Genomic DNA, 21,868 nt, shown 5'->3' on the forward strand with positions numbered 1-21,868 from the left:
GAGGGAGGGAGGGAGGCGGGGTTCGGAGGGGAGGTAGAGGAAGACCCTCTCCGCGATAGCCGTTTCTTGGTCCTCTTCTCCCGCTGATAACTGGCTTGGTGTTTTCTGGTCCCCAGTGGCACTCGGGGCTCAAACTACATGAGTAGAGCACTGTAGTAAGCACTCGGGAGAGTACAGTACAGCAGAATTAGCGGATACGTTCCCTGCCCATAACGAGCTCACAGTCTAGAGGATCTCTAGTGAGCGTCTCCGTTTCCGGCCGGTCTCGCCACTGATAGCCTGACCCGTGCTTGGCAGGTTTGTGATTCTGTCGGTGGTGCTGTTTGGCCTGGCGTACAACCCCAACGAGACCTGCTCCCTCAACCTGGTGGACCACGGGCGGGGCTACCTGGGCATCCTGCTGAGTTGCATGATCGCAGAGATGGCCATCATCTGGCTGAGCATGCGGGGCGGCATCCTCTACACGGAACCGCGGGACTCCATGCAGTACGTGCTCTACGTCCGTCTGGGTAAGGGCTCTCGGCTCCTTGGCCCGCAGCTGGCATCGGGCAGCGCGCCCCGTCTCTGCCTGGGTCGGGTGGACGCAGCGTGCCCCGTGTTAATAATAATAATTATGCTACTTGGTAAGCACTTACTATGTGCCAAGCACCGTTCTAAACATTGGGGTGGTTACAGATTAATCCAGTTGGACGCAGTCCCTGTTCCACGTTGGGCTCACACTCTTAATCCCCGTTTTTTTTTACAGAGGTGATAACTGAGGCACAGAGAAGCAAAGTGACTTGCCCAAGGTCAGACAGCAGGCATTTGGCGGAGCCGGGATTAGAACCCAGGTCCTTCCGACTCTTAGGCCCGTGCTTGATCCACTAAGCCACGCTGCTTCTCAGACCCGTGTTGCTCTCCTCCCCACCCCCTGTAGCCCCAGCTGTACTGTGAGCCAAACCTCCGCCTGTCTTCAACTGCCTTATTCCCCCACCTGCTCACAAAGCGCGGCGTTCCTTTCCTCCTAAATCCCAGCCCCATCCTCACACCACCTAGAGAGCCCAGCTCCATCTCCCGGGCGTCAATCACATCCCTTCTCTCCCTGCCTCTTCCAGAGTCAGTAAGTCGATCGTATCTATTGAGCGCTTTACTGTGTGCAGAGCACTGTACTAAGTGCTAGGGAGAGTACAGTATAACAGACGGATACACTCCCTGCCCAGAATGAGCTTTCTAGTCTAGAGGGGAAGAGAGGCATTAATATAAATAAATGACAGATGTGGATATGAGCGCTGTGGAGCTGGGAGGATGAAAGAAGGGCGTAAGTAAGGGCGAAGTAGAAGGGAGTGGAAGAAAAGGAAAAGAGAGCTTATTCAGGGAAGGCTTCTTGGAGGAGATGTGCCTTCAGAAAGGCTTTGAAGGGTGGGAGAGTCACTGTCAGATCTGAGAAGGGAGGACATTCCAGGCTGGAGGCAGGACGTGGGCGAGAGGTCGGCGGCGAGATAGAAGAGATCGAGGTTCAGTGAGAAGGTTAGTGGTGGAAGAGCGAAGCGTGCAAACTGAGTTGTAGCAGGAGAAACCAGATCCCTTCCCCACTAACCTCTCCCTGGGGGTCTCAGTCCCTCCAACTCCTCGTTCTCTCTCCCTCTCCATCCCTGAGGTAGCATTTTTAATTCGGGAAAAACAAGGTGGGGGTCTCTCACTTTCATTCATTCAATCGTATTGAGTGCTTACTGTGTGCAGAGCACTGTACTAAGTGCTTGGGAGGTACAAGTTAACAACATGGAGACGGTCCCTACCCAACAGTGGGCTCACAGTCTCACTTCTTTCCCCTCTGCCCCTGAGCCCAGCCTGGAGCCATCTACTGCCCGTTGAATAATAATGGCATTTGTTAAGCACTTACTATGTGCAAAGCACTATTCTAAGCACTGGGGGGGGGGGTACAAGATGATCCGGTTGTCCCACGTGGGGCTCAAAGTCTTAATCCCCATTTTCCAGATGAGGTAACTGAGGCCCAGAGGAGTGAAGTGACTTGCCCAAGGTCACACAGCAGGCATGTGGCGGAGCTGGGATTTGAACCCATGACCTCTGACTCCAAAGCCCGGGCTCTTTCCACTGAGCCACGCTGCTTCTCTGTTTAAGGAGTCCCTGTTGGTGCTGAGTGCCAAGTGGGGACGGCGAAGCAGGAAGGCAGGCACCGTTTGATGAGGAAGATGCTAATGGTCATGAGCTTCTCCAGGGGACAGCCTGGCCCAGAAGGGACTCTCCCTTTTCCACCTAGCCTCCCAAAGTCATTTTTCTGGGCAGAGGAGCCGGGGGGAGAAATTCTGTGTGAATTGCCGAAAGATTAGAGAAAGGATTCAATCAGATCCAGCTCTCTGAACCGCCCTCCCTGGGAACAGCTCTACTGGGAGGCAGATGGCATTTGGGTGCCTGATGGGGCCTTGACAGAGAAGTTGGGGGAGGGTGGGACATGTCGCTATTGATAAGGGCGGCATATGTTGAGCGCTTCCCATGTCCCAGGCACTGTATTAAACCTTAGTGTAGACGCAAGGAAGTCGGGTTGGACACCGTCCCTGTTCCACATGGGACTCACAATCTAAGGGGGAGAGAGAACAGGTATTGAATTCCCATTTTCCAGATGGGGAAACTGAGGCACAGAGAAGTGAAGCGAGCTGCCCAGCAGTCAAGTGGCGGATTCCCAAGCCTATGCTCTTTCCACTGGGCCAGGCTGCCTCCCCAGGGGGTGATGGAAAGAAGTGGGGAACAATAAAGAGAAGGGGAGAAAGGGCCACCTCAACAGAGACAATAAAGGTCTTGGCAAGAAGATCCCAGAATCCGAGCTGGTGATGTCCAGTTATTTGGGACATCACTGGATTCATTCATTCATTCATTGTCGTATTTGTTGAGCGCTTACTGTGTGCAGAGCACTGTATTAAGCGCTTGGGAATTACAAGTTGGCAACATATAGAGACGGTCCCTACCCAACAGTGGGCTCACAGTCTAGAAGGGGGAGACAGACAGCAAAACAAAACATATTAACAAAGTAAAATAAATAGAATAAATATGTACAAATAAAATAAATAGAGTAATAAATACGTACAAACATATGTACATATATATAGGTGCCGTGGGGAGGGGAAGGAGGTAAGGCGGGGGGGGGATGGGGAGAGGAAGGAGGGGGCTCAGTCTGGGAAGGCCTCCTGGAAGAGGTGAGCTTTCAGTAGGGCATTGAAGGGAGGAAGAGAGCTGGATCCTAGTCACTGGGTGCCATTGGAAGTTATCGATGCTTACTGTGTGCAGAGCACTGTACTAAGCACTTGGAAGACTCTGGGTGTATAGCATCGGAAAGGTGGGACCAAATGCTCCTTTCTCACCCGTCTTCCGCAAAAAGGCTCAGTAGGGTTTTTTTTATGGTGTTTTTTAAGCGCTTACCGTGAGCCAGGCACTGTTCCAAGCTCTAGGTTGACGGGATCCCAAGAAAGTTGTTTCCTCGCAGAGCGCGTTTCGTTCCCTAGTGCTGCCCCTCGCCCTGCAGAAGCATCCAGCCACGGTGGGAGGGAAGAGGCCGCCCTCTGGGAAGCCATCACCCTGCCGGACTCTTTCTTTACAGCCATCTTGCTGATCGAGTTTATCTATGCCATCGTGGGTATCGTCTGGCTCACCCAGTACTACAACTCCTGCAATGACATCACCGCCAAGAACGTTACCCTAGGTAGGTCAGCATCTCCATAGCAGAGGGCTGGTGAAATTTCCTCTGTGGGCTCCTTCCGCCTGGCCGCAGGCTTGTGAGGTGGTTAAGGGATGGGGGTGATTATCCCCATTTCCAGACTCCCTGCCCGGCATCGCGGACCCTGCTCCGTATAGTCACTGGGCTCCCACCCCAACTGGGAATAACAATAATAATGATAATAGTAATGGTACTTGTTAAGCGCTTATGTACAAAGCACTATCCTAAGCACTGGGATAGCTACAAGTTGATCAGGTTGGACACGGTCCCTGTCCCACATGGGGCTCACACTCTTTATCCCCATTTTACTGATGAGGCTTCGAGAAGTTAAGTGACTGACCCAAAGTCACACAGCAGATGTGGCGGAGCCGGGAGCAGCCCGGCCCTGCTGCCACCTGGCACCCACTTTACCCTCAGCCACGCAGGTTGGGTTGGCTCAGTCGTTCCCGTTGGCCAAGATGGCAGTTTAGGCCTCCAGCACCGTGTCTCTTACCAAAGGGTCACCCAGCTTGGGTCAGTCCCAGGCGGAAATGGGATCACGCCAAGAGACCGGACCTGTGAGCGAGCACCTCGGCAGCAGGAGGCTCAGTTGAGATCTTCCGCCTCTTGTTCGGCATTCGGGGATCTGTCAATGCCATTGACTTTGTAGTACAGTCGAGAGAGGTAGAGTGGGCTGTCGGGAGAGGTCGGCCTCAGAAAAGAGTGAATGGACAGCCTCACCCCTTCCCCTCTGCCTTCCATCTTTCTCCTCCTGACTTGGCAGGGATGGTGGTCTGCAACTGGGTGGTCATCCTGAGCGTCTGCATCACCGTGCTGTGCGTCTTTGACCCCACGGGACGGACTTTCGTCAAACTGCGGGCCACCAAGAGGAGACAGCGCAACCTGAGGACGTACAACCTGCGGTAAGGCCAGGCTGGGGGTCAGGAGCCCCTCTGGGTCCTTGATAGCCACTGAGAGAAGCGACATGCCCCATTCCCCTACAAGGAGGTGATCACGAATAATTGAATTGCCAACAATCAATCGGTGGTATTTATCGATCACTTACTGTGGGCAGAGCTCTGTACCAAGCACTTGGAAAAGTACAACGCAGCAGAGTTACTAGGCACGTTCCCTGCCCACGTGAAGATTACGGCCGGAGACAGATGTTAAAATAGATTTCAGATAGGGGAAAGTGTTGTGGTATTTGGTAAGCGCCTGCTATGTGCCAGGCACTGGACTAGATACAGTAAAATCAGATCAGACTCCATCTCTGTCCTGTGGGCTCCCACCAGGTGTCTCTTATAGTCACTTCTGGCCTGGCCCGAGACCTCCTCTTCACAACCCTGCTGGGTCCCCATTCTTTCCCAGTCAGCCAATTCCTAAAGCATCTAAAGTTCTCGGGCCTCGGTTGTCCCTAAATCCAGCAAAACCATGTACGGTCATTTTCCTGCTCAGTATGTCCATCTGGCTAGCAGCCCCCACCCCCCAAATACCTTTTCCCGGTCCCCACTCCTCATCCTGGCTGTAATCTGTGCCTTCTTCAGTCAGGCCATCACTGACTATCCCCGGGGGCCCCAAATGCCTGCTGGTTTGCGGTTTGGGTTTTGGTGGTTGGTGTCATTTTAATTTAAAAGGGGTTTCCTGCCACCAGAACAAAAGAGTGGTGGCCGCCACCGCTGTTCCACTTCCCACCTGCTGTGTTTCCCCAGTACCACCATCTAATTTGGTTGGGCCTGTGTTGGGGGAGCCTCCATTTGCCACCCCAAATGGAACTGAGGACCCAGACTGCCTGCCTGCCTTCCGCAAGTAGGTCAGTGTTACGGGGAGCTGGATCAATCAATCAGCCGTATTTATGGAGCGCTTACTGAGTGCAGAACGCTGTACTAAGCGCTAGGGAGTACAGTACAACAGTGTTGGGAGATGCATCCCTTGCCCACAAAGAGCTTACAGTCTAGAGGGCCCCTCTGCCTCAGAAATCCACGGGGACACTGAACTCTAGACTAAGTTCATTGTGGGCAGGGACTGTGTCTGTTGTACTCTCCAAGTGCTTAGTTCAGTGCTCTCAACACAATAAGCACTCAATAAATATGACTGACTGATTGAGAACAGAGGCCTCATGAGGAAGTATGAGGCGAGAGGCCCTGTCTTGGCCATCAGGGAGAGGCCTGCTCGCCCGGTGATGGCTTGGGACCCTCAGACTGCTTCCCTTCCACCCTCTTCCCACCACTTTGGGCCCCACACTCCCCTTACAGCCCTCTGGGGAAGGAGCAGAGCCACGGCAGCACTTCCCCCCCGCCACCTACTACCTGCCAGGCAGGCAAGCTTGGGAGTTAGAGAGTTAGTCTTTGATTTTGACTCCTTCCAGAGTCTGGGTCCTCTGCTCCGGAAATGCCTTCCCTGCAGTTCCCAGCAGCCCCCAAGTAGTCCCTTGGCTCAGGCTCCTGGGCTTCCCGAACATCAGCCACCTTGTCGGCTGAGGAATCCTGTGTCTCAGTCCTGGGATCCTTCGCATCCAGCCAGTTGCCAAGCCAGGAGCTCCCCTGCACCCCACCACACCCCGGCCCACCTTCCTCTCCGGCTCCGGGCTGCCCAGGGGCCAGTAAACCTGTCTGCCTGAATTCCTCTGACATTTAAGATGCTTTCAAATCTTAGAGTGGATTTTTTTTAACAGTTCATTTTTGCTTGACGTCTTTTTTCCCAGGAGCCCAGGACGCTTTACACTTTGGGCCTCTGGCTTCCAGGGAGGGCACAAGAGTGATTGTCCTTTTTAATGGGTGAACCCAGCCGGCCCTGAGAAGAGACATAGCAAATTGGTGGCAAAGCGGAGAGTTGAATTCAGCATTCTTGCATTGAGTCTAGAAGTCTGTGAGCCTCATGAACTCACCCCTCCCCACCCCGCGACCACAATTAGGCAGTCTCAGATTTCCCCTTTCAGGGGTTCTTTTTGTATGGGTGCTGGAGATAGGCAACATTCCTTTCTCTCTGACCCCGCTCTGTTTATTGTTCCCTCCCCTCCTCCCACCCCTGACTTTTCCCTCACAAATATTGTCTCAGTCTCACTCTCCTCCTCCTCCTTGCTTTCTCTTTCGCTCCCTCTCTCTCTCTCTCTCTCTCCCTCTAGACATCGCTTAGAGGAGGGTCAAGCCACCAGCTGGTCTCGTCGCCTCAAAGTTTTCCTCTGCTGTACACGTACCAAGGACTCCCAGTCAGTAAGTACTAGAGAATCCCCCTTTGGAGCCGGAGGGTCTCTCAGTAGGGTGAGGGCGTTAACCAGGCCTGCTTCTCCCACCTCCTGGTGGGCCTCTCGGACTGGCAGCGCCATGCTGCCTGGATAAGGGGAGAGGGGCATCCCAGCCTCTTGGGGATGGCTTGGGGACAGACTGAACCCCACAAGGTTCAGACCCCAGGACTAGCCCAGCCTCGGGTGGGTCTCTGGAGGATGAGGATGAGAATCCTGCTTCCTCTCCTGTAGGAATTGGCACGTGGACAGCCATCCCCCAGGGCTGATTTATGGTCTCCTGGGTGGTTTGGAAGCGCTAGATAATTTTCTCCCCATTTTACTGCTGGGAAAACAGGCTCAGAGCTGGGGAATGACCCGGCCTAGGTCAGACAACAGGTGAGTGGCAAAACCAAGAGTAGTTACCACTAGATTTTACTGGAGGATTTTAGACCTAGAGGAAAACCATCACCAGGCAGCCTTTTGTTTCTCACCAATGGGCTTGTTTAACCCAAAAAAGGGACACTTCGGAGGGGACCAGAGTTAGCTAAGCTAAGGGATGTGACTGAGGAAAGGTGTGGGGCTACTCCCTGTATGCATTCACCCAGCTGGGCTCTCGGAAGAACCCCAAGTGGAGGGAGGTTCAGGAAGCCCTGATCTCCTGACTTGGGGGACAGGGCCCCCAACCTGTTGTGGGTGGCTGCCCAGGGCCCTTCGGGGCAAGACCACAAAGCCTTGGGCAAGTTGTTTCCCTCCAGGTTGAGAGAAATTGTTCATGGGATGATGATGGTAATGATGATGATACTGGTTTCTCCCTGTATTTGGGGTTTGGTGTGACTCCTTCCCAATCCCTTGTGTTTGGGTCAGGATGGGACTAGTTTGGGAGAGCCTTTCCTGAGACCGGAGTATCCTGGGAAGCCTGGTTGGTTCTGAGCCCACCCCGGGAAACCAGGTCATGATTCCATGGACTCAGGGATCCCTGGACTACCCCAAGACTGTAGAACCCCACCCCAAATCTCACAGGTGAAGCTAAGGCTCCCTGAGTCACCCAAAAGCCCTTCTCCAACCCATCCCCACCTCCAATGGTCAAGTCATTGCAGCAACATCCCAGAAACTGCTCTGAGCACTCAGGAGGATATCAGTTTATTCATTTTCCCCCTTGAGTTATTTCATAGTCACCAGTTGTAGCCGTGCTTGTTTCTGTTGTACGTACGCAATCTGTGCCTGCCTCTTTTCCCCCTTGCAGACAGGGACCACTGTGCCTTTTACTTTTCTGGTCTGCTCCCAAGCCCTAGAATGAACGGTGCTCTGCACAAAGTAGACAGTCGGGGCACGCTGCTGGATGGTTGTTTGGGTGGATGGATGGATGAATCAGTCACTCTGTCCTAGTACTGACTGGCGTTGAGGGGGTCATCTTCCCCTTCATCCCTTCCCCATTGCTCCCCTGTAACCTGCTCAACCCCAGGGTCCCACTGCGCACACATACCCAACCCCACGAATGTTGCTCATTCTCCTATTTCCAGTTCTGAGCAGGGTTACAATCCAGAAAGGTCGGCCGGGTCCTCCGATGGCTGACCAGATGCCTGAAAGATTCCTTTCTTTGAGCTCTCTGAGGCGTAATGGGCGATAGCGACAGGATGGCTTCTGAGTACTGGGCCTGGGGGCGGCTCGAGGGCCTGGAGGGAACAGAGCGCAGATGCTCTGTGACTGAACCAGAAGGAGCCGGTTCAGGATGAGATTGGGCAATCCGATGCAGAGGAAAGCAGATCCAGGCCGGGTGTGGCGGGGGGCGGTGGGAGTTGGGGGGACGCCACGTTCCTCCCCCAGCACCCTGGCAGGTAATGGGGCCAGCTATAAGGTCCCAGAGAACAATGGAGGTAAAAAGGGCCAAACAGACCAGTCGCTTCTTCTGGTTCCCGCAGCATTCCGGGTCCTGAGGCTCAAAAAAGAGGATACTTGCTGAAAAGGTGAAAGCAGGTTAAAGAGAATTTTCACAGACTTCATTGGGAAAGAGGGAAGTCCCGTGATAGCGAATACTGTTATAACAAAGGACTCCCCGCAGTGACATTTGTTGAAAGTCACGGCCAATTGCTTCTATCTGTGATGTATTTTTAGGTTCCAAAAGAGTGAACCTGGAAACTCAGTTGAATGCAGGATTTTACCGCTTTTCCTAGTTCATAATGGGAGCCGGGTATCAGACGTAAGTGCGGTTGGCCTTTGTGCCCTACAGCCCCGATTCTCTCACCCGTTTTTCCAGGTTAGCAGATCAGGACTCCAGAGGAGCCCAGCCCCCCGGGTTGGGGGCTGGCAAAGAGGGGCCGATGGCAAGCTGCTTAGCATGGAGAGCCTAGGGGCCGGGGGCCAGGGAAGCGGGGAGCCTCCAGGCCCAGGGAATGGTGAAGACCAGAGATGAGCAAGTTGCAAAGAAAGGGATGTGGCAATGGCTTATAGGAAAGGAGTGGTTTTCTTGGCTCTAGCAGGTGGGTTTAACCCCCAGGGACTGATCTGGAGACCCTTGCCAGGCACAAGCCCCCTCCCACCCCCACCTCCCCCACGTTGGACCCCAGTCCCAAGGGAGCAGCCAGTCCTGAAGAAGACAGGGGCTGGTCACTTACCGAACTGCTTAAGCCCAGTTTGATTTGATACCCAGTCTCTCTTCCTCCCTCATGCTCCTCCTCTTCCCCTGTGCTCCCCCCCGCGACCCCTCCCCGCGGGATTTTGCAGGACGCCTACTCGGAAATCGCCTACCTCTTCGCCGAGTTCTTCCGGGACCTAGACATCGTTCCGTCCGACATCATCGCGGGCCTGGTGCTCCTGCGGCAGCGGCAGCGTGCCAAGCGCAACGCTGTGCTGGATGAGGTGAGCGGGACCGGCCTCCCCGCGGCTGCTTTTGGGGTTCCTGGCTCTCAGCCTGCCTGCAGTCCTGGGGCTGGGGACTCCTCATCCCTCGTGGCCGAGGTCCCCTCTGCAGCCCGGTCACGGTGCCCCCCAGCTCCTTCCTCTCCAGCTGGGCAGTGCAGTGAGCCTCTCGTCGTCCTGAGCGGATGCCTCCGCTGCCTCCTGGATGAGATGCTATGAAGGCGACACAGCCAGAGATTGGGAACGGATTCTGGGGGGGCGGGGGCATTGAGACCCCATAAAACCGATCAGATTGGACAGCTGGCGGAATCCACTTGCTTAGGGTACTGCTCTGAGGAGGTACCAGGCAAGATGCCCAGCTGGGACGTGGCAGAGGCTTCAGCTAGGGTAAGGTGTACCCCCTTAATTGGGAGACAAGGGAGCAGGGTTGGTGTACAGGCCACAGGGTTCTACATGCTTGGGGAAAGGATTTACTTAGCAGCCATCACTGTACGGTGGAGTGAGAACGCCTCTTTACATGTGTGTGTCTGTGCGTGCATGTGTGCGTGTGTGTTTTCCAGGCCAACAATGACATTTTGGCTTTCTTATCTGGGATGCCAGTAACCAGAAACACCAAGTATCTGGATCTCAAAAACTCGGTGAGTCAGGAGACTAAACCCTATCCCTAATTGCTGTTCTAAGGCAAATGACCCCTTAGCCTACCGCCCTTCCCCAGCTCCTCCCTCTTGATGTCCCTCTTCCCCAAAATGAGAGCTTAGAGAATAGTGAGCAAGCGCCGTCAAAGGGCCTTCGCCCCACCCTCCCCGCCAGAGGCCTGGACCCAGTTAACACCTCCATTTTGTTGCCTGAAGCCGGAGTGAGGGAGGAGGACGAGAGTCACCTCATCCCTGTTGGAAGCAGAGTGTCAACTTTTCATTTCGGGGACAGGGACTTTAGTGGGGGGTTGAGATCTGGGAGAGGATGGGGTTCAGAGAGCAAACGGCCCAGAAAGGCACCAATCTGGGGTCTTTTCTGCCCCGATTGGCAGCTCTCGGGTCTCAACAGAGACGTGGGAGGAGTGGGGTTGGGAGTCCAGCTCCAACAGCCATAGGGATTCCCCAAGGAGCGGACACCTGGGTGGGGACGTGTCCTCCTGCTTCACAGGTGGCCTTGTTAGAATCTGCCTGCTGCTGCCCGTCTGCAGCCTGGGATGTTTCATTGGTCACCCTTCTCCCCAGATTTCCCCAAGCCATCTCTCCCTGCAGATCATAGCAGCCCCGGGTCTTCGGCAGTGCTCTCTCCTTTCCACTCACTGCATTCCCTCCCTTCAGACACATGTGAGTAGTGGAAAGAGCACCGTCCCGGGAATCGAGAGACCTGGGTTCGAGTCTCAACTCCACCACTGACCTACTCTGTGACCTTGGACAAGTCACTTAACCTCTCTGGGCCTCAGGTTTCCTCATCTGTTAAACGGGGATAAGATAGATTGTGAGCCCCATGTGGGACCGGAATGTTGTCCAAAAACTGTGTAAACCTCAGTGCTTAACACGTAGTGAGCACTTAATAAAGGCCATTATTGTTCTCTCTCCCCCTCAGACTGTGATCCCCATGAAGGGCAGGAACTATATCTATTGTGCTTACATCGACTCTACCCCGGTGCTTAGTACAGTGCCTGGCACATAGTAATCACTTAAGAAATGCCACCGTCATTATTATTATTGTCTCTCAACCCCACTCCACCATGGTTCTCAAACTTTGTTCAGTTAAAAATTCCCAAGTCTGGACCCCGTATCTAGAAAATTGAGAAGCAACATGGCCTTATGAATAGAGCACGGGCCTAGGAGTGCCTGACACATAGTAAGCGCTTAACAAATACCATTATCATCATTAGGTCCTGGGTTCTAATCCCAGCTCCACCACTTGTCTGCTGTGTGACTTTGGGCAGTCACTTAACTTCTCCGTGCCTCAGTTACCTTATCGCTAAAATGAAGATGAAGAATGTGAACTTCCCCCCATCTGGGGCATGGACTGTGTCCAACCTGATTAGCTTGTATCTGCCCCCATGCTTAGTACAGTGTCTGGCACTTAGTAAGGGCTTAACAAACACCATAAAAAAATTCAGTTACCCCATTATTTCTGGGAGGCCCACATTCTTAGGGTCAGTCTGGACTGTAATTTTTATGTATGTATGTGTGTACCCCAGACGCATTCATATGCACGCAGGTCTACGTATCCATATAGCTATCATGGCATAGTGGATAGAGCATGGGCCCGGGAGTTGGAAGGTCGTGGTTCTAATCCCAGCTGGCCACTTGTCTGCTGTGTGACCTTGGGCAAGTCACATCTCTGTGCCTCAGTTGCCTCATCTGTAAAATGGGGTTTGAGAGCAGCATGAGCCCCACGTTAGGACAGGGACTGTGTCCAACCTGATCAGCTTATATCCACCCCAGCACTTAAAATAGTACCTGGCACATAGTAAGCGCTTAGCCAATACCGCATTTATTATTATAATCCATACCCATTTAGTCCCACCTGCTCCCCTGCACCATTAGAACAGTGCTTTGCACATAGTAAGCGCTTAATAAATGCTGTCATTATTATAGGTAAACTTCCCATTCAGTGGCATTACCTTAGAGTACATAGCACCAACTATCTAGTTCTATGGTCACTCTGAACATAAGTAAATTCCTGCATAAAACTGCATAGGAACCCTCGACAGGGTAGATGAGGAAAGAAACCGGAGTGAAATTGAGCAGCTGAGCCAGGAGAAGTGGTGCCCAGCACTCCGGAGCTCAGCGCTGTTAGAAATTGAAGATGACAGTACCCAGTGCACCTCCAGATAAAATAAGGAGAAACCTAAATAGTCTGTGGTACTGTCCAGTCATTCAGTTTTGTGTGTCATCTTCATTTTCGTCATATTCTGAGTGGAACCGCAACTGAATAAAAATAGAAAAAAAATGAAATGATCCAGAATATCCTTGAATCCCCATTGGCCTCAATCTGGGTAATTGAATTTTTCTCATGTTTGGTCCCGGGCTTCTGCCTCAGCCATCCGGTCATCCCTGAACAAAATGGAAAAACTCAACTTTTCCAAGGCCTTCCTTGCCTCTTTGCCTTTGGGTACCTTCCAACTCCCCAGCCCCCCTCATATGACTACATCTTCTTGCTGACAGGCCACTGTGGCAGGTTTCTGACCACCACCACCACATTGGGCCTCCAAGCCGTTGTGCCATTCCCTTCACCCCAACCCCAGATCACCACCACCACTTTTGGCCCATCAACACTGACAGCCCCTAGCCGTCCGCCCATCAACACTGACAGCCCCTAGCCATCCCCCCGCCCAGCCTCTCAGCCGTCCTTGCCCCTTGCCCTTCTCTCAAGCCCACGATCCCCAGTACCCAGCCAGTCCGTGCCAAGACCTCAAGTCCCGGGACGCTTCCCTTCCAGAGGAGCCTGGCGCAGTCGGAGTCGCTGTCTGTCAAATCCGCAGCAGCTGCCAGCAGTAGCACCAGCCCGGGGAGGGAACGTCTCACAAAGACAATAATTGCTTTTCCGCACTTGTTCCTGAAGAGCAGACAGGGAAGACAGGGGTGTTTCCACCCCTCTGGGGCCCTGATTAAGGAGCTACCTATTTAACTTTTCAGGATGACTAATAACCTCTCTTTAACTTTTACAGGGTGACTAATTCCCTGTAAGAGTACGCTAAGCTCTCCGTTCCCTAAGGCTCTCAGGCAGGTGGGAGAAGTTTTTCAAAGGACAAGAGGCCAACCTCAAACTTCTTGAACTGCTTTCTGGAGACCTTCCAGAGTAACAGTATTGATCAGTCAATCGGTCGATGGTATTTATTGAGCGCTTATTGTATGCAGGGTGCCTTACTAAGTGTCTGGGAGAGTACAACACAGCGGAGTAGTTGGTTGATACGTTCCTTGCCCACAACGAACATACAGTATAAAGGGGGAGACAGGCATTGATATAAATAAATAATATATAGGTATGTACATAAGTTCAGTGGGGCCGAGGATGGGGGGACTATGAAATACCCCAACGGAGCAGATCCAAAGTGCATGGTCTTTGATCTGTAATAATAGTACTTATTAAGCGCTTACTGTGTGTGTACCAGTGTACTGCACCCCCTCCATTCTTATGATAGTAGTAGTAATAACCACGATACTTCTCAACAGGTCTACAAACGGTTGAAAACCAAGTAGTAATGGTGCAGTATTTTTCCAAGGATTCCCAAGTTCTTAGGAGACCTCTTTTTGTTCTCAGCTCCCCTAGGGAGGGATGAAGATAATTTTTCCCATTTAGAGAGAAGGAAACTGAGGCTCAGAGGGGGTAAGTGACTTTCTCTCATTGGCACAGCAAGCCAGTGGAAGAGCTGGGGCCTCCAGGCTTCCCATCCAAAGCATCCAGGCTCCCTCAGAGTTAAAACTGCCCACGAACAAGAGCTCCTCTCCGCCCAGCAATCCCTCTTCTAGGCGAGACAGTTTCTATTCAAGCTGTCCGCATTTCTCTCCTCCTCCTTGAGATGAGGAAATGGAGCCAGCACACAGAGGGCCTGTCTGTCCCCAAATCACTAACCCTGGGGATGCAGCAGTGGGCCAGGCCTCAGTAGGATTGGCGGTGACCTCATTGCACTGACATAATTAAGCAATTGAATGATCATCTTCGGGAGCTCTCTGCCTCCCCACGCCCTTGGGCCTCACCGCTCTCTTAGTTCTTCGGTTGCCAGTGAGAGGCTCTTGGGGCTCCCCTGGTCTTTAGGTCTGGGGTCCCGCCTAGTTGGGAGAGCTGAAAAGAGGGTGCAGGGGAGCCCAGGGAGAGGAAGGGGAAGCAACTCAGTCCTCCTGCCTGCCTATCTGTCTGTCTGTCCCTTTTAGCAAGAGATGCTGCGCTACAAAGAGGTCTGTTACTACATGCTCTTTGCCTTGGCTGCGTACGGGTGGCCCATGTACTTGATGCGGAAGCCAGCCTGTGGGGTCTGCCAGCTAGCCAGGTCCTGCTCGTGAGTATCCCTGTTACTCTCCCCGCCCACCTCTCTTCCTCTTCCCTCTGATGCCCCCACCCCCTTCCGTCTCCCCTCCACATGCTCCCCCGTCCCCGATCTCCTCTTCGCCGCTCCCTGGCATCTTATTTGTCTGTCTCTCTTCCTTCCCTTTGCTTGCCTTATTTCTTGTTCCTGCCTGCCCTCCACCTCCTTTCTTTCTCCCGTCTCCACAGTTGCTTCTCCCCCTCTCTCTCTCCCGGTTGAATCTCTTGACAAAAATGAAAGGCAAGTTTTTGAGACCACCCCTCTCCCCGCCGTCCCCAAGTGAATACCGAAGTCTCCTGGGAGGCCACTGAAGCGGCCCCCGCTTTAAACTCTCTGTCCGTCACCCGGGAGACAGGCAGCTGCATCTCACCCTGTGCGGGTAGAGCCTCCGCTGAACAGGTTCCCTGATGATTTCTTATAAAGGACAAAGCCCCATCGCCCGCCTCTCACCGATCGCCAGGCCATCTTGCCCCACTACCCGTCCTGAATTGGCTGGGGCTCCCAGGGGCCCTTTCTGAAGGCGAGCAGGCTAAGTGGGCCAGGCCAGCTGTGGGCAGGGCCTGGCAGCTCTGCCGACGAGCCCTCGTGTTCTCAAGAGCTGTCCCCCACCAGGCCTGCGGAGACAAACTAGGACAGCTCCCAGTGCTCCTGGCTCTCTGGAAGGGGCCAAGGCGGTGTCTGGGTCACCCAAAATAAAAATCTCCCTCCCGCCTCCATCACTGGGGGCCCCACAACCCCAGTTCAGCAATTGGGGGGCACTCCCAGAGTCCAGCCAGCTCCCTGTTGAGCAGCCAACTGCGCTTAAAGCCCCTGATGCCACATCCTGTCGACAAGTTGACTCTAGCGAGTCTCTGGCGGCTTCGCGACAATTTCCAGTTTTCTCCAAATGGCCAGCCCGCTGACCGCCAGCCCCCTCCATCGTCGCCAGCGTCTAAGCTGGGGCCACTGGGCAGCCGGGTCTGAAACCTCCAGGGTGGGTCAGGCCTTGCCCTCTGCTTGGTCGCAGCCTGTTTTGAGTTTGATCGTGGGCCCAACATGGCCGTGGGTGGAGGGACCGGCTCCCGGTTTGGGGCCCGGGTGGAGTCGCCGACCTCGAAGACCCCAGCGGCAGGCCGAGCGCTGAGCTGTGCGCTCGCTGGGGGAGCGTAGAGCTGGAGACCAGTGCTTGGCACCAAGTCTGAGCACGGGCTGAGAGTCAGAGGATGTGGGTTCAAACCCGGCGCCGCCACTTGTCTGCTGTGTGACCTTGGGCAAGTAACTTAACTTCTCTGTGCCTCAGTTACCTCATCTGGAAAATGGGGATTAAGACTGTGAGCCTCAGATGGGGCAACCTGACCACCTTGTATCTCCCCCAGTGCTTAGAACAGTGCTTAGCACGTAGTAAGTGCCTAATACCGTATTTATTATTATCATTAAGTCCGCACTCAATAAATACCATTGATTTGGGGGCTGGATAGAGAGAGAGCAGATGCCTGAAGGGGATAGTTGGGGCTAGTACCGTCATCATGATAATAAAGGTGGTATTTGTTAAGCCATCACTATGTGTCAAGCATTCTTCTAAGCACTGGAGTTCAAGATCATCAGGTTGGATCCAGTCCGTAGCCCACGTGGGATTCACAGTCCAACTAAGCAGGAGAGCAGATATTGACTCCCCATTTTCCAGACGAGGAAACCGAAGTGACTTGCCCAAAGTCACGCTTCAGGCAAGTGGCAGAGCTAGGATTAGAACCCAGGTTTCCTGACTCTCCGGCCCGTGCCCTTTCCACTAGGCCACCCTGCTTGACTCAGGCAGAGCAGGATTTCTCTTCAACCCCGGCTCCTTGGAGGGCAGGATTCTGTCCCCTGTCCGGTCTGCCAGTGTGTCACACCAAGGCTGGAGCGCAGCTGCAAGAGTGGGTGAGGAGGGTGATGTAACTGGTGAGCAGGAAGGAAGCCCAAGGATGACTTGCTTAAGCCTCCAGGCAGGAAGTTTCCACCCAAGGCCCCTCGGCTTTGGAAGAAATCAAGAGTAGGCAGAAATGGGGCCTTGACCCTAAACTGACAGCAAATGGAAAACAGGTTTCTAGTTCACCCTTGGTCGCAGGTGACTTGTTTCAGAGTCCCACCCTGAGAGGGGAGACTTCAAGTCCAGTACCTCCTTTCCCTTTGGGCTCCGGCCTGCGTCAGCACCTTGCTTCTTAACTTCTGACCTCTCCAGCCACCCTTGGGGCTCTCCAGGTGTGGCTCAGGAGGACATATACCCTGCTGGGGAAGAGTTCTGCAGTCATTCATTAATGACTGCATTCATTCATTCATTAATTCATTCATTCAATCGTATTTATTGAGCGCTTACTGTGTACATCTTGGGAAGTACAAGATGGCAACATATGGAGGCGGTCCCTACCCAACAGCGGGTTCACAGTCTAGACGGCGGAGACAAACAAAACAACTTCTAGACTGTGAGCCCACTGTTGGGTAGGAACCGTCTCCATATGTTGCCAACTTGTACTTCCCAAGCGCTTAGTACAGTGCTCTGCACACAGGAAGCGCTCAATAAATACGATTGAATGAATGAATGAATGAATGAATATTAACAAAATAAATAGAATAAATAATGTCCAAGTAAAATAAATATTCTATTTATTTTATTTTGTTACTATGTTTTGTTTTGTTGTCTGTCTCCCCCTTCTAGACTGTGAGCCTGCTGTTGGGTAGGGACCATCTCTATATGTTGCAAACTTGTACTTCCCAAGCACTTAGTACAGTGCTCTGCACACAGTAAGCACTCAATAAATATGATTGAATGAATGAAATAAATAGAGTAATAAAAGCCTCTGGTCTTCGGCGTAGTGGATAGAGTGTGGCCCTGGGAGTCAGAAGGTCATGGGTTCTAATCCTGGCCCCCTCACTTGTCTGCTGTGAGACCTAGGGCAAATCACTTCTCTGGGCCTCAGTTACCTCATCTGTAAACTGGGGATTGAGACCGGGACTGTGGGACAGGGACTGTGTCCAACACTATTTGTTTCCTCCCAGCGGTTAGTATAGTGCCTGGAACATAGTAAGCGCTAAACAAATACCATAATTATTATTATTATTATTCCTCAGGGCTGAACTAGGTGCCCAGGCTGGGTCAACCCAAGTCGGGTGATCACAGGTTGTCCTGGAAGGGCAAGAGCCACTAAGGCCAATCCATCCAACGAGGGATCACCATGCCCATGTCGGTCTGTGCCCCTTAACAAATACAACAGGTGTTGATTATTCTCCAAACACTTCCCTCATGTTTCTCACAATTTCATTCATTCATTCAATCGTATTTATTGAGCGCTTACTGTGTGCAAAGCACTGTACTAAGCGCTTGGGAAGTACAAGTTGGCAACATGTAGAGACGGTCCCTACCCATCAACGGGCTCACAGTGGAAGGCTCACAGTCTAGAATCTTCCCTCAGTCAACCAATCAGTCATATTTAGTGAGCGCTTATCGTGTGCAGAGCACTGTACTAAGCCCTTGGGAGAATACGATATAACGGAGTAGGTAGGCATGTTCCCTGCCCACAACAGGCTTACAGTCTAGCGGGGAGACAAACATTAATATAATAATTTATGGATATGTCCGTAAGTGCTGTGGGGCTGAAGGAGAGGTGAATAAAATCCTAGTGCAAGGGGGACGCAGAAGGGAGTGGGAGAAGAGCAAATGAGGATTTAGGCAGGGAGGTCCTCTTGAAGGAGGTATGCTTTCAGTAAGGCTTTGAAGGTGGGAAGAGTGATCATTTGTCGAATACGAAGAAGGAGGGTGTTCCAGGGAAGAAGTATGATGTGGGTAAAAGGCCAGCAACAAGATAGACGAGATCAAGGTTCAGTGAGTAGGTTAGAATTAGAGGAGCAGACTGTGGGCTGGGGGGTTATAGGAAATCAGAGAGGTAAGGTAGGAGGGAACAACGTGATTAAATACTTTATAGCTGATGATAAGGCGTGTCTGATTCAGAGATGAAAGGACAGCCACTGGAGGTTCTTGAGGAATGGGGAAATACGTACTGAACGTTTTCGAGGAAAAATGATCCGGGCAGCAGAGTGAAGTATGGATTGGGGAGGTCAGCAAGGAGGCTGATATAGTAATCGAGGTGGGATAGGACAAGTGCTTGGATTAATATGGGAGCAGCTTGGATGGAGAGGAAACTGGATTTTAGCATTGTTGTGAAGGTTGAAGCGACACGATTTGGTGACAGATCGAATATATGGATTGAAAGAGAGATGAGTCGAGGACAGTGCCAAGGTTATTTTTTTCTGGGAAGGAGAAGACCGGGACAGTTCTCCCCCGTTTTCTAGGTAGAGGGAGTTGAAATTGGGAGAGAAACAGCAACAGACCGAAATTCTCTTGGCAGTTCAGTGCTGGAGGCAAGGAGCAGAATCCAGAAACAGGTATTTCTGGATCCCACTCCGTGCCCTTATCTCTAACTGCCTGGCCTTCCCAGGGGTGTCTGGGTGTTGCATGTCGGTGGGGTTGACGTCGGCCCAATCGTCCTCCCTGCATTTCCCTGCGCTTTACAACCGGCTCACGCCTAGCGTGGACCTCTCCTTGCAAGTTCCGCTGCCAAGGGGCCTGTCCCGACTTCAGTCCGGAAGCTCATCTAATCGCACTCCGTGAGGAGCAAAAGGCTCACCCCAGTTTTTGTTTTCATGGTACTCGTTACGCACTTTGTCAACTCCCCAACCCCGCCAGGCACTGTTTCTACGTGTTGGGGTAGGTTGGACAAAGTCCGTGTCCCACATAGGGCTCACGGTCTTAATCCCCATTTTACAGATGAGGTAACTGAAGCACAGAGAAGTTAAGTGACTTGCCCAAGGTCCCAAAGTAGACAAGTGACAGGGCAGATCTTAGAACCCAGGTCCTTTAGTCTCCCAGGCCCATGCTGTATCCATTAGGACAAACTGCTTCTCAACCCCTGTTGTTTCTGCCCCAGGTTTTTAGACTGTCTCTATATGTTGCCAACTTGTACTTCCCAAGTGCTTAGTACAGTGCTCTGCACACAGTAAGCGCTCAATAAATACGATTGATTGATTGATTGATTGATTAGATGGTTTGTTTCCTGGCAGGAAATAAGGCCTTGGTTATAAGGTCTCAAGCACGGCCCCGAATGATGATAAGTCACTCCGGTGGTCAGAAGAAATTCCAGCTTCTTAAAGACATGGCAGTAATTCCAAGGCGTTGAAAGGCCTACCTCCTTCCCCTCCCCACAGCACCTGTATATGTGTTTTTACAGATTTTTACTCTATTTATTTTACTTGTCCATATTTACTGTTCTATTTATTTTGTTAATGATGTGCATTTAGCCTTAATTCTGTTTGTTCTGACAACTTGACACCTGTCCACATGTTTTGCTGTCTGGCTCCCCCTTTTATTCATTCATTCATATTTATTGAGCGCTTACTGTGTGCAGAGCACTGCACTAAATGCTTGGGAAGCACAATCAATCAATTGTATTTATTGAGCGCTTACTGTGTGCAGAGCACCGGACTAAGCGCTTGGGAAGTACAAGTTGACAACATATAGAGACGGTCCCTACCCAACAACAGGTTCACAGTCTAGAAGGGGGAGACAGACAACCAAACAAAACATATTAACAAAATAAAATAGATAGAATAAATATGTACAAGTAAAATAAATAAATAAATAGAGTAATAAATATGTACAAGCATGTATACCTATATACAGGATAATAAGGGCATTTGTTAAGCACTTACTATGTGCAAAGCATCGTTCTAAGCGCTGGGGAGGATACAAGGTGATCAGGTTGTCCCACGTGGGGCTCACAGTCTTAATCCCCATTTTCCAGATGAGGTAACTGAGGCCCAGAGAAGTGAAGTGACTTGCCCAAAGTCACACAGCTGACAATTGGCAGAGCCGGGATTTGAACCCATGACCTCCAACTCCCAAACCCGGACTCTTTCCACTGAGCCACGCTGCTTGTAAACTGTGAGCCCGTTGTTGGGTAGGGACCGTCTCTAGATGTCGCTGACTTATACTTCCCAAGCGCTTAGTACAGTGCTCTGCACACAGTAAGCGCTCAGTAAATACGATTGAATGAATGAAAAGGCCAAAAGGATCATCCCGCCGTGGCCAACTCCCTCCCTAACTTCATCTTGGGATGGATTTCTAGCTCTCCGGGACCCGTCTAATCCTAATAACAGTAATAATACTTGTGGTATTTGCTAATAGTTATGGTATTACTGTTACTAATACTGTTATGTTATTATTCATTACTAATAACAGTAATAATACTTGTGGTATTTGCTAATAGTTATGGTATTACTGTTATGAATACTGTTATGTTATTAGTCATTACTAATAAGAGTGATAATACTTGTGGTATTTGCCAATAGTTATGGTATTACTGTTACTAATACTGTTATGTTATTAGTCATTACTAATAACAGTAATAATACTTGTGGTATTTGCTCCTAGTTATGGTATTACTGTTACTAGTACTGTTATGTTATCAGTCGTGACTAATAACAGTAATAATACTTGTGGTATTTGCCAATAGTTATGGTATTACTGTTACTAATACTGTTATGTTATTAGCCATTACTAATAACAGTAATAATACTTGTGGTATTTGCCAATAGTTATGGTATTACTGTTACTAATACTGTTATGTTATTAGTCATTACTAATAACAGTGATAATACTTGTGGTATTTGCCCATAGTTATGGTATTACTGTTACTAATACTGTTATGTTATTAGTCATTGCTAATAACAGTAATAATGCTTGTGGTATTTGCTCATAGTTATGGTATTACTGTTACTAGTACTGTTATGTTATCAGTCATTACTAATAACAGTAATAATACTTGTGGTATTTGCCCATAGTTATGGTATTACTGTTACTAATACTGTTATGTTATTAGTCATTACTAATAACAGTAATAATACTTGTGGTATTTGCCAATAGTTATGGTATTACTGTTACTAATACTATGTTATTAGTCATTACTAATAACAGTAATAATGCTTGTGGTATTTGCTCATAGTTATGGTATTACTGTTACTAATACTGTTATGTTATTAGTCATTACTAATAACAGTAATAATACTTGTGGTATTTGCCAATAGTTAT

The 21,868-nt window shown here is 51.0% G+C and overlaps 1 protein-coding gene across 1 annotated transcript in view; it reads left to right on the top strand.

The window, feature by feature from the left end:
* DAGLA (diacylglycerol lipase alpha) overlaps positions 1–21,868 on the top strand; it is a 120,984-nt gene that overhangs the window by 80,163 nt on the left and 18,953 nt on the right. Inside the window, exons 3-9 of the mRNA XM_038764302.1 lie at positions 298–509; positions 3,590–3,691; positions 4,470–4,608; positions 6,807–6,894; positions 9,627–9,761; positions 10,322–10,399; positions 14,621–14,745. Coding sequence (XP_038620230.1) covers positions 298–509; positions 3,590–3,691; positions 4,470–4,608; positions 6,807–6,894; positions 9,627–9,761; positions 10,322–10,399; positions 14,621–14,745 — 879 coding nt within the window. The remainder of the gene's footprint in view (positions 1–297; positions 510–3,589; positions 3,692–4,469; positions 4,609–6,806; positions 6,895–9,626; positions 9,762–10,321; positions 10,400–14,620; positions 14,746–21,868) is intronic.

This window comes from Tachyglossus aculeatus, chromosome 22 (assembly GCF_015852505.1).
Source record: "Tachyglossus aculeatus isolate mTacAcu1 chromosome 22, mTacAcu1.pri, whole genome shotgun sequence".
In the NCBI taxonomy this organism is placed as follows: Eukaryota; Metazoa; Chordata; class Mammalia; order Monotremata; family Tachyglossidae; genus Tachyglossus; species Tachyglossus aculeatus.